Here is a 12,804-nt window from a genome sequence, read left to right on the forward strand (position 1 = left end):
AGAAAACCAGGAAGCAGGTAACAAAAGCACTGGAGCCTGAAGGCAGACAAGACACAGGAACACTAAAGTCTAAATACCAAGACACAGGTGTGGGCCTTGGTGAGCATTAGATAGGCTAAGACAGACAATCACATGGAAGCACTATGCCATGGAGCACTACAAAGTCCAGTGAGGGGTGCAAAGCTCAACTCTGGGACAGGCATGTAACACCTTGTCTGTTTTAGGCCCCCTTCACACGTCCGTGATACACGTGCGTGTTTGGTCCGTTTCCGTATATGCCGGAGACACGGCCAAACGTGCACCAAAGTTAATCTATGATTGTGGTCACACGTGCGTTATTTCATTATAATTAGAAATAAAAAACACACACATATACCCTGGTTCAACAATTTAATCAGCCCGAAAAAGCCCTCCATGTCCGGCGTAATCCAGGATGGTCCAGCGTCGCATCCAGCTCTGCTGCATGGAGGTGACCGGAGCTGCAGAAGACACCGCCGCTCCGGTCACCTCCACGCAGCAACTGAGGTGAGAAGCGCGATCAGCTGAGCTGTCACTGAGGTTACCCGCTGTCACTGGATCCAGTGACAGCGGGTAACCTCAGTGACAGCTCAGCTGATCGCGCGGCTGTCTTCATTTGCCGCGTGGAGGTGACCGGAGCGGTGGTGTCTTCTGCAGCTCCTGTCACCTCCATGCAGCAGAGCTGGATGCGACGCTGGACCATCCTGGATGACGCCGGACATGGAGGGCTTTTTCGGGCTGATTAAATTGTTGAACCAGGGTATATGTGTGTGTTTTTTATTTCTAATAAAGGATTTTTTCTGGTGTGTGTGTTTATTTACTGTAATTTACAGATTAATCATGAAAGGAATCTCATAGACGCCTGACATGATTAATCTAGGATTTAGTGGCAGGTATGGGCTGCCATTAACTCCTTATTACCCCGATTTGCCAAAGCACCAGGGCAAATCGGGAAGAGCCGGGTACAGCCCCAGAACTGTCGCATATAATGTATGCGGCAATTCTGGGCGGCTGCTGACTGATATTGTTAGGGTGGGGGGCTCCCCATAACGTGGAGCTCCCCATCCTGAGAATACCAGCCTTCAGCCGTATGGCTTTATCTGGCTGGGATTAAAATTGGGGGGGACCGCACGCCGTTTTTTTTTAATTATTTATTTATTTATTTTACTGCACAGTATAGACACGCCCACCGGCTGCTGTGATTGGGTGCAGTGTGAAACCTGTCACTCAGCGTGGGGGCGTGTCTCACTGCAACCAATCATAGGCGCCGGTGGGCGGGGAAAGCAGGGAATAGGAGATTGTTTAATGAGCGGCCGGCTTTTTCAAAATAGTAAAAGCCGCCGCAGCAGTGTGAACGCCGTGCAGCGCCGCGCCGGGGATCGAGGAACGGTGAGTATGAGAGAGGGGGGGAAACTTCAGTCACTCGGGGGATTAGCGGTCACCGGTGAATCTGTGAAGCCCCACAGGTGCAGTGTCGGTGCATTACCTTCAGGGACTCCACTCGGCTGGATCTTGTCACAGGTAGGAGATCTTCTATTTGTCGTGACGCCACTCTCAGTATTGCGGTCAGTGGGGACCGCCACTGCAGGTTGAGGGACGCCTGGGGCTGATGGTGAGTGCAGTTAGTTGGAATAGCCTCCTGAGAGTGAGGCAAGCCCCAGGGCCCTGTGTAGGTGCGTAGTACCATAAGGCGCAGAATAACTCCACACACACAGGATGTCTTTCAGGGGTTTTACTCACTTCAGGTGGCAGGGTGAGTAACCCGGGCGTAGCTGGGATGAACCAGGCAGGAACCAGGTATCCTTCAGGCTGACTTCTGATGGTGACTACCAACTCGCCTTCCTTAGCCCTTGGTGGTTTGGGGTAACCCCGACTTTTAGTCCCTATGGGGGTCACCCAGGGAAGTTGCTGAAGCCTCTCTCCCCTTCGTTTGCCGTTTGCTTGTTGCCTGGGCCAGATCACTCCAGCTGCTTGCCTCCTGTGAACTGTGGGCCCTAACTGTGGCTACGTGGCTGCGGCTTTTAGGTGTTGTGGTGTGGGCTTTGAGGGCCCCACACCGGCAGGTTTAGCAGGGAAAGGTGGATCTATCCCCGCTCCGGGATCTGCCGCCCGTTTGGGCCTGGTACTCCCTAGCAGTCTCCTTACTTCCCACTCTGTGCTCTCTCTCTAGCTGGAGATGGGTTTCGGGTAGCACTCCTAGGTGACCGTTCTCCCCCGTCGGTAGCCACTGCGCGGGCGCTGTCAGACTGCAACAGCCCCAGGGGAAGGGGTCAGCTCCCTCTCGGAGCTCCCTGGACTCTGCACTGAACCGGCTCACTTGAGGGACCTGCACTTCTCCTCCTGTCTGAGCTCCACTTCATGCTCCTCACTCCTCCACACTCTGCTGCAGACTGTTTACTCCTCCTTCTCTTCCCTCTTGTGCCTGCCTACGCCACCTAGCAACCAGGCTCTCTTACCACACCCCTTGAGAGGAGATGGAGGCTTTTGGCCCCCTCCACTATTCCAGTGGAGGTGAAGGCTTTTCCCCCTCCTGGGATCCCCAGGGGTCCTCTCATAGGTACATGTGTGAGACCTGATCACTATGCGCCTGTGTAGTCACACCTCGGTCAGCCTTCTGGATTACCTGTATTGTACTGTCCCCAGCATGGGTGCAGTACTCAGTGGTGCCTGACCAAGTCAGGGGCGCCACAAATCCTTCACAGGTGACCGCTAATCAGTACTCGACACAGACAGAGCCGCGGTATGAGGATGAAGTCGGGTGAAGTTCACCCGAGTTCATTCTCATCGCGCAACTCTGTCTGCTGTCAGCCGACATTTATAAACGACATTGTGCATCACACACACGGACATTACACACGGACATTACACGTACACATACACGTTAATTCCACACGCACACACGGACGTTCTACACACAAACACGGCTAGCATACGCAATTCACACAGATGCCACACGGACCATAAAAACGGACACAAAAACGGGATACGGACCCGAAAAACGGCCCGTAACACACGTGCGTGTTTTTCACGGACGTGTGAAGGGGGCCTTATACAGTACTTAGACTTTTATACGGAAACTCTACTTTGTACCACTTTAATCCATTTGCATCACAGCTATTATTTTTTTTTCCTTTTGTTTTATTCCTGCAAGACATAAGATTTATGTAATTACTTTCCCTCAAGATAGCCATATGAGGGTTTATTTTTTGAGTAACAAGTTATAGGGCCCAAGTCATCCAAGCTTTCTGATGTAAAAGCTTAGAAAAGTCACAAAATTTTGGTGCAATTCAGAATTTTTACAATCTAATTCATGACAAACTCTTGTGTTCCCTACACCAGAAATCTTCCTCCAGTTCCTGGCTGTGGTGCGATTTCTGACGTAGCGCACCCCTTCATGTCTGACTCCAGTACGTCCCCTGATTAAGACCAGTGTGAACAATACCAGTCTTGGTAAATCGGGCTGCAGAAGATCTACTCTAGCTAAGCAAAATTTTTCAAAAATGAACATAAGTTTCTAAGTTAACATTTTGATCAAGACCACTGCCACATCACAGCGGCGTATTTTTAGGTGGATCCTTACTCTATTAGTTGTAGCACTACCTGGTGGCCATGGCTGGTGCAAAACTGCACCAACATGACCACTGAGGAAGGATTCTCCGGTTGTGATGGTTTTACTGTACCCCCCAAACTTAAACCTAATAAATAACACACTGACTGCATGCGACTTGGTTAAACAAATTGGCCACAGCAGCCTTTATTACCTATTATTAACATTCTAACACAAGGGGGCGCCGTCCAACGGGCGACCCCAAACAAATAATAATAGGTAACACATAAATAATAAATGGTACATATAAGCCTATGTAGGCCCGGTCCAGAAACCACTTCCTACACCAATATTCCTGGCCGCAACACTCCGACCCAGAGATTATTACTCACCCCACGGATTAATACCCCCCAAACTTTGCAGAACCCCGTGCCTGCAATGACCCGGAACCCGGAGACACCATACCAAGACAGTGCCTCTCGGACCTACCCCCGCTGCTGCGACAACACATAAGACCCCTTCATCACTTTTTTTTTTTTAGTCCATTATTTCATTTTTATTTTTTTTTGAACCGACATAGCCGAAAAACAAACTCACAAAACACAAGGGAGGGTGGGCGGGAATCTGTCGCCGTCCAGAGTCACAAGGGAGGTAAGACCCCTCCCCAATTGCTTATATACTCCCACCCCCTCCCCTACAGAGACCCTTTTTCCACCAATCCCCTATAGTGCCCCATAATGAACTTATTTTTACTTTATTAACCCCCTCACTCCCTCCCTTCCCTCTGGTCATGTCGCCCCTCCCCCCTATGGGGTCCATGGTTTTCTGAAAGAGCAACCCGGGTGCTCAACAGCCTACCTAAGCTTTGGTCATCATCACCCCACAGATTCAACACAGCAATATGCGCAGCTGCAAGTTTGTCACATGTCGATAAGGGGTTAAATAAAATTACTGCAAACTTCGAGGGATTCTCCACTTTGAAGAAACCAAGGAGATCTCTGGCTATATAAAAGCACAAGGCCACAGGCTGTAAGCAAAATGTGGCAGACTGTTGTATATAAATAAGCCGTATATATTTAGTGCCTCCCTTCTCTGCGTATTCTTCAAGTCTTGATATTAGAATGTAGAGCAGAGAGCTGATACATAAATTCTCTCTCTAGGGAACTTATTAGGTCTGTGCATTACACAGACAGGCTATTAATTTTATTAGGAAACACGTAATGCAATATTTCTGCCACGGTGACGCTGCAGGAAGATGGTATTTGGGATACTTGCTGTCAAATTTCCCTAGGTAGTGTGATATCGTAAGGGCGCCTTCTATGATAGATGATTGATCTGTAGCAAACATCCCCTTTAATCATCCAAGGTTTATCGTTTTAATCCCCTTTTCTCACTTTAGGCCGCAGCAGAAGCACCGACAGACACCGAAGAAAGTGAAGATGGTGAACTGGACGATCTGTCGGCGAGCTCATCTTCGCTATCACATAAGGATAACAAAGAGAGGATGAAATCCGGTCTGGCCAAAGAAATGCAGGTAGACCGGTGTATCTGACACATTGTACATGTGGATCTGCAGAAGTTATATGGGTCATGCAATAAGCAACCAGTGGAATGTAATGATACTTAAACTAGGCTCTTAAAGGGGTTGTCCAGAACTTTACAATTCATTACTAGGGCTGAGCGGACTCAGACTGTAAAAGTCCGAATCCACGTGGTTTCAAAGATGCCTGGATCATTACATATATGATCATTATTAGTGATGAGTAAGCATGCTCGGCACTGCTCAGTACTCGACCCAGCATCGAGGTTTTTGGGTACTCGTGGAGCTTGGCTGAGTATTGCATGTGCTTGGATATTTTGTCCGTGAAACAACGACCACAACGAACAGGCTTCACTGCATTTTGTGTGCAGGCACCTGTCACTCTAGTTACAGGGAAGTACCTAGCGAACGACGAAAGGGAAGGGAAACCCTGTGGCTAGAGAAGGCGACGTTGGTGATCCCTGACCAAACCTACCATTGGTCCCTGGGATCCCTCACCACCCTAGATATGGGCCTATGCGCCTCTGTAGTAATAGGCTGTGTTCTTCTGTAGCAATAGCCTGTGCTCCTCTGTAGTAATAGCCTGTGCTCCTCTGTAGTAATAGGCTGTGCTCCTCTGTAGTAATAGGCTGTGCGCCTCTGTAGTAATAGGCTGTGTTCTTCTGTAGCAATAGCCTGTGCTCCTCTGTAGTAATAGGCTGTGCTCCTCTGTAGTAATAGGCTGTGCGCCTCTGTAGTAATAGGCTGTGTTCTTCTGTAGCAATAGGCTGTGTTCCTCTGTAGTAATAGCCTGTGCTCCTCTGTAGTAATAGCCTGTGTTCCTCTGTAGTAATAGCCTGTGCTCCTCTGTAGTAATAGGCTGTGTTCTTCTGTAGCAATAGGCTGTGCTCCTCTGTAGTAATAGCCTGTGCTCCTCTGTAGTAATAGGCTGTGTTCTTCTGTAGTAATAGGCTGTGCTCCTCTGTAGTAATAGGCTGTGCTCCACTGTAGCAATAGGCTGTGCTCCTCTGTAGTAATAGGCTGTGCTCCTCTGTAGTAATAGGCTGTGCTCCTCTGTAGTAATAGCCTGTGCTCCTCTGTAGTAATAGCCTGTGCTCCTCTGTAGTAATAGGCTGTGTTCTTCTGTAGTAATAGGCTGTGCTCCTCTGTAGTAATAGGCTGTGTTCTTCTGTAGTAATAGGCTGTGCTCCTCTGTAGTAATAGCCTGTGCTCCTCTGTAGTAATAGGCTGTGCTCCTCTGTAGTAATAGACTGTGCTCCTCTGTAATAATAGGCTGTGCTCCTCTGTAGTAATAGGCTGTGCTCCTGTGTAGTAATAGGCTGTGCTCCTCTGTAGTAATAGGCTGTGCTCCTCTGTAGTAATAGGCTGTGCTCCTCTGTAGTAATAGGCTGTGTTCTTCTGTAGTAATAGGCTGTGTTCTTCTGTAGCAATAGACTGTGCTCCTCTGTAGCAATAGGCTGTGCTCCTCTGTAGCAATAGGCTGTGTTCTTCTGTAGCAATAGGTTGTGCTCCTCTGTAGTAATAGCCTGTGCTCCTCTGTAGTAATAGGCTGTGTTCTTCTGTAGTAATAGGCTGTGCTCCTCTGTAGTAATAGGCTGTGCTCCACTGTAGCAATAGGCTGTGCTCCTCTGTAGTAATAGGCTGTGCTCCTCTGTAGTAATAGGCTGTGCTCCTCTGTAGTAATAGGCTGTGCTCCTCTGTAGTAATAGCCTGTGCTCCTCTGTAGTAATAGGCTGTGTTCTTCTGTAGTAATAGGCTGTGCTCCTCTGTAGTAATAGGCTGTGCTCCTCTGTAGTAATAGGCTGTGTTCTTCTGTAGTAATAGGCTGTGTTCTTCTGTAGTAATAGGCTGTGCTCCTCTGTAGTAATAGACTGTGCTCCTCTGTAATAATAGGCTGTGATCCTCTGAAGTAATAGGCTGTGCTCCTCTGTAGTAATAGGCTGTGCTGCTCTGTAGTATTCGGCTGTGTTCTTCTGTAACAATAGGCTGTGCTCCTCTGTAGTAATAGGCTGTTTTCTTCTGTAGTAATAGGCTGTGTTCTTCTGTAGCAATAGACTGTGCTCCTCTGTAGTAATAGGCTGTGCTCCTCTGTAGTAATAGGCTGTGCTCCTCTGTAGTAATAGGCTGTGCTCCTCTGTAGTAATAGGCTGTGTTCTTCTGTAGTAATAGGCTGTGTTCTTCTGTAGCAATAGACTGTGCTCCTCTGTAGCAATAGGCTGTGCTCCTCTGTAGTAATAGGCTGTGTTCTTCTGTAGCAATAGGTTGTGCTCCTCTGTAGTAATAGCCTGTGCTCCTCTGTAGTACTAGGCTGTGTTCTTCTGTAGTAATAGGCTGTGCTCCTCTGTAGTAATAGGCTGTGCTCCACTGTAGCAATAGGCTGTGCTCCTCTGTAGTAATAGGCTGTGCTCCTCTGTAGTAATAGGCTGTGCTCCTCTGTAGTAATAGGCTGTGCTCCTCTGTAGTAATAGCCTGTGCTCCTCTGTAGTAATAGGCTGTGCTCCTCTGTAGTAATAGCCTGTGCTCCTCTGTAGTAATAGGCTGTGTTCTTCTGTAGTAATAGGCTGTGCTCCTCTGTAGTAATAGGCTGTGCTCCTCTGTAGTAATAGGCTGTGTTCTTCTGTAGTAATAGGCTGTGTTCTTCTGTAGTAATAGGCTGTGCTCCTCTGTAGTAATAGGCTGTGATCCTCTGTAGTAATAGGCTGTGCTCCTCTGTAGTAATAGGCTGTGCTCCTCTGTAGTAATAGGCTGTGCTCCTCTGTAGTAATAGACTGTGTTCTTCTGTAGTAATAGGCTGTGCTCCTCTGTAGTAATAGGCTGTGATCCTCTGTAGTAATAGGCTGTGCTCCTCTGTAGTAATAGGCTGTGATCCTCTGTAGTAATAGGCTGTGCTCCTCTGTAGTAATAGGCTGTGCTCCTCTGTAGTAATAGGCTGTGTTCTTCTGTAGCATTAAGGGGTGTCTTTCTGAGTAACAAACTGCTCTTCTGTAGTAATATATATTTTATTCTGTTGCAATAAACCATGTTAGTCTGAGCTCCAGGCTGTGATCTTCTGTAGTATTTGACTGTATCCTTTTGATAACTGCCCCAACAATCCAAATCATTTTTAAGTACTAGTACTAAGGACTCTTTACTCCCTCAATTTCATAGAGAAAGTGTTTTCTTGGTTTTCTGTTTCGTCCCATCACACTCATTCGATCTCAGCTCGTTGCCCTCTAAATGGCACCTAGAAGCCATGTGTTCAGAGTCTCATCATGTGTGCAGACAACAAACTGTAATACATCACAATTCAATTGTTATGCCATTCCTCAGCTATGCCTTAATATTCCTTTGTGGTTATTTTTTGCAGACACGGTCAAGTATTCACATTAGCAGTGGTTTTAGCTTCAGATATCATGTCAAGGATGGCGGATCAGAGAATGATTTTGCTGATGATGAACATAGCACGTTTGAAGATAACGACAGCAGAAGGGACCTTTCTTTGCCTATGCCTGCAAGACGAGATCGGCTGAATAGCAATCTTAGCCAGACCAGTCCTTCTCTCAGAAATGGTAAAATGCACAGCACAGTGGACTGTAATGGCGTGGTTTCGTTGGTCAGTGGTTCATATGCACGAGCTGAACTTCTTCCAGAGGTAACATTGTGGAATGAGACATTAAGATAACAAATACTTAAATAGACTGGGGGGGGATTATTTTAAGGCTAACATTTCGCAATTTGCATTTTTTCGCTTTACAAAATGGATCATGACTAGAGCTGGGTGGACTCGCAGAAAACCGGGACCGGCGGGTCCATGGTATTTTTTTTTTTAAAAAATCCGGTTCCAGTTCGGAATCCAGTACCCATATAAGTCTATGAGAACCAGAATCCAGCAAATAAAAATGTTGGTTGAAGGGATAGGGGCATAGGAGCACATATAGTGTACTTACCGAAGCTCCGTGTCATGACAAGCTGCTTCCAGGTCATGCATTCACTTCTGGGGCTTCTTGCGTCTAGATTGTGTACTAAAAATAAGGGGTACTTTGCACGCTGCGACATCGCTAGCCGATTGTAGCGATGCCGAGTGCGAGAGTCTCCGCCCCTGTCACAGATGCGATATCTTGTGATAGCTGCCGTAGCGAGCATTATCACTACGGCAGCTTCATACGCACTTACCTGCCCTGCGACGTCACTCTGGCCGGCGACCCGCCTCCTTCCTAAGGGTCACAGCGACGTCACACGGCAGGCGGCCAATAGAAGCGGAGGGGCGGAGATGAGCGGGATGTAAACATCCCGCCCACCTCCTTCCTTCCTCATTGCAGGCGGGACGCAGGTAGGAGATGTTCCTCGCTCCTGCGGCTTCATACACAGCGATGTGTGCTGCCGCAGGAATGAAGAACAACATCGTACCTGTCGCTGCAGCTAAATTATGGAAATGACCGACACTACACAGATCACTGATTTTCGACGCTTTTGCGATCGTTTATCGGTGCTTTTAGGCTTTACACGTTGCGACGTCAATACCGGCGCCAGATGTGCGTCACTTTCGATTTGACCCCGACGAGATCGCAGTAGCGATGTCGCAACGTGCAAAGTTCCCCTAAAGGTAGATGCTGCTAGAATGTATGGGCTCCTTCCAGGTATGACGAAATTTGTCATGTGATGAGACGCGTGTTCAAACTGCAGCCCGGTTTAGAATAAACATCCTTTTTTTAAGTCCACGTGGGCATGGAATTGTTTATAATAGAAGCGGGGGTGTAGGGGTAAGACCTGTACATGAGGGAGAGAGAGGGATGCGCAGATCTCTGTGCCTGCGATGATGTGTCCTCCTCTGCTCATCCTGAACCTCCTGCTGCATGCAGCAAGAGGCTCAGCTGAGCTGCGCCCGCAATGTGTACTCATCAGCTCATCCTGAGTCTCCTGGTTCATGAATCATAATTCTGACCCACAGACTGCGCCTGTCATTGGATGCAGGTAGACGCTGTTACACAAATTGGGGTCACGTTTGACTGCAACCAATCACAGACGCCAGGACGGCCGGTGGGCGGGGAGAGCTGGGAAAGCAGCGCATATGTATGGGCAATGATGAGCGGCCCAGGTAGGCCGCAGGAACAGTGTGACAGCCGCGTGGGAGCAGCGTACAGCTGTGCCGTTGCCTCAGTAAGTATGAAGCAATTGCTTCATTCTTATTTTTTTTATTTGTTCTTTATTTTTTTAATTTCTTGAGTTCCGGATCCAGATCAAACACCCGGAATCCCTGGTCCGGGTCCGACACCCGGGCATCTTTGAAACTGCGTGGATCTAAACTTTTACGGTCCAGGTCCGCCCATCACTAATCATGACTCACTTCACATAGATTGCAGTGAGAGAAACCCATCGCCACCACAAAAAATTAACCTCAGTTGGTTTAAATCAATTTGACAAATGACTCATAAGAGCCAGTGAATCATAGACCTGTCAGAAAAACAAATATATTCACTTTAGAGTAAGGCTGTGTGCTCAGGCTGAGTTTTTTGTTGCAGATTCGGTGAAGTTTATGGTGCAGTTTGTTGCCCAAACCTGCCTGTTGAAGTCATTGAGAATTCTGAAGTGCTGTGCACACGTTGCTTCTTTTTTCCCTGCAGTTTTGGGTGCAGAAAGTAATCTGCATGTGAATTGTTGGTGCGGTTTTTTTTCCTACATTTTTAACCTTTACAGGCATTGATTTCACCCAAAAATGCATGGCAAAAAAAACCGCACCAAAAATACACCGAAAGTGCACCAAAAAGTGCATGCATTTTTGTGCATTTTTCTGCCACAAGGTGCATTTTTTGCTGCAGAACATTTCTGCACCTAATCTGCAGCATGCGCACATACCCTAAATTTTTAAGCCGCCTTTATTGGTGGCTGCACTTGGCCAGAATAATAGTTTATCCAAACACTTAAAATGTTTTTAAAAAAAACGCCTTAAAATGCTATAAAAAAAATCAAATAAGTAAGGCTATAATAATATTTATTCACTTATATCACAGCATTTTACATCTATTATCATTACTGCCCCCATTGGGGCTCACAATCTAAATTCCCTATCAGTAGGTCTTTAGAGTGTGGGAGGAAACTGAAGAACCCCACACAAATGAGGGGAGAACATACAAACTGCTTGAAGATGTTGTCCTTGATGGGATTTGGACCTAGGACCCCAGCACTGCAAGACTGGAGTGCTAACCACTGATCCACCATGCCCATGTTGCTTTTTTGTGTGCTTCTTTTCTGCAGACAAAAAAGCATGTTAAGGCCATGTGCACACTAGAAAGTGACTTTTTCTTAAGGAAAAACTGGACCCTCTGAAAGAATCCCGCACCTGCGATAGAAAAACAAATCCGCATGCGGGTTTGCCGTGGTTTTGGTGCGGATTTGCCGTGGTTTTTCTGCAGGTTGATCCCAGCGGGTTTTTACCATTATCTATGGCAAAAAACGCAGGTACCTGCAGAAAAGAAGGGACATGCACATTAATTCCACAGCGGAAATTCCGCGGGTAAATCCGCAGTATAAAAAAAACGCAGTGTGCGCACAGCATTTTTTTATATTCATAGGTTTTGCTGGGGAATGACTGCACAAATGTTACAAACATTTTCTGCAGCAAATCCGCGACAAATCCGTGGTAAAATCCGCGGTAAATCCGCAGCGTGCGCACATAGTCTTAGCAGGAAAAAAGCCGCTGAAAAAAATGTGCATTTTTTATTGCTTTTGCGCGTTTTTCCATACGTGTTTATTCCTGCTTCTTTTTGTACTTTTTTTAATCATGGTGATTGCTGGGGTTCAGACGTTGTACCCCCACGATCGCTGCCAGGTCTGAGGTTACAGCCGTGACCCAGCTCTCGCTGTCCGGAGCAGTCCCTCTATGGTGATCGGGTCCCTGCAATGTGATCACAGGGACCCGATCGCTGCCATAGTAACCCTGGGTAGTCACCATAATGACCCCGGGTTACTGAGCTACGGAAAGCCTCACACACCATGCAGGAAATACACGCAGAAATAATTGACATGCTGCTTCTTTTTTCAGCAACAAAATCTGCAGGAAAAAAGAAGCAACGTGTGCACAGCAAGTCAGGATTCTCATAGACTTTGCTGGGATGCTTTTTCCTTACTTTATTAATTAAAATATGCAAGGAAAAATGCATAAAAAAAACTGTCACATGGGCACAAAGCCTAATTCTTTACCAATCCTCCACCACTTTTGTATTGATGCTTGGGTCACCATTGAGGTTAACGATTGGCTGCAGTGTTCACATGTCCATCTGAGCCTAGCAGGATTTATAGGGGGCAGTGTCAGGCCTGTAAGTCTTTACTCTTTTTTGTCATGTTAAATTATTTTGAGAATCTTAAAAAAAAAAAAATATACAAAAATAAAAAAATCCTTAGTCACAAATTTTTAGAATGCCGTTTTCAACGTTTCTTTGTTTCTTTTCACAAGAACGTTCGATAGATCAATTGAAATATTTTCCAAGTCATTTTATCAATTACTTAGAAAATCATACAGCTCAAGACAGGAATTCTAAGGTGAAATAGACGTCAAACTACCCATAAGTGTCTTATTTTAAGGACTGTGTGGGCGCATTGTTATTTGAGCTGAACCACTGGGGAATGTACAGTTCAAAGAAAGAAATGACTTTCAAAGGTGCACACAATCCCCTGTGTAGCATTTTCCTCCCCGTTAATCCTGTTGCAATTATGAGCGATGTAC

At 46.7% G+C, this 12,804-nt stretch overlaps 1 protein-coding gene across 2 annotated transcripts in view; it reads left to right on the forward strand.

The window, feature by feature from the left end:
* LOC142245034 (sodium channel protein type 2 subunit alpha-like) overlaps window positions 1-12,804 on the forward strand; it is a 249,642-nt gene that overhangs the window by 158,982 nt on the left and 77,856 nt on the right. For both annotated transcript variants that reach the window (XM_075317280.1, XM_075317278.1), the window contains exons 11-12: window positions 4,965-5,099; window positions 8,452-8,736. In XM_075317280.1, the coding sequence (XP_075173395.1) occupies window positions 4,965-5,099; window positions 8,452-8,736 (420 nt within the window). The remainder of the gene's footprint in view (window positions 1-4,964; window positions 5,100-8,451; window positions 8,737-12,804) is intronic.

Source organism: Anomaloglossus baeobatrachus, chromosome 7 (genome assembly GCF_048569485.1).
Source record: "Anomaloglossus baeobatrachus isolate aAnoBae1 chromosome 7, aAnoBae1.hap1, whole genome shotgun sequence".
NCBI lineage: Eukaryota > Metazoa > Chordata > Amphibia > Anura > Aromobatidae > Anomaloglossus > Anomaloglossus baeobatrachus.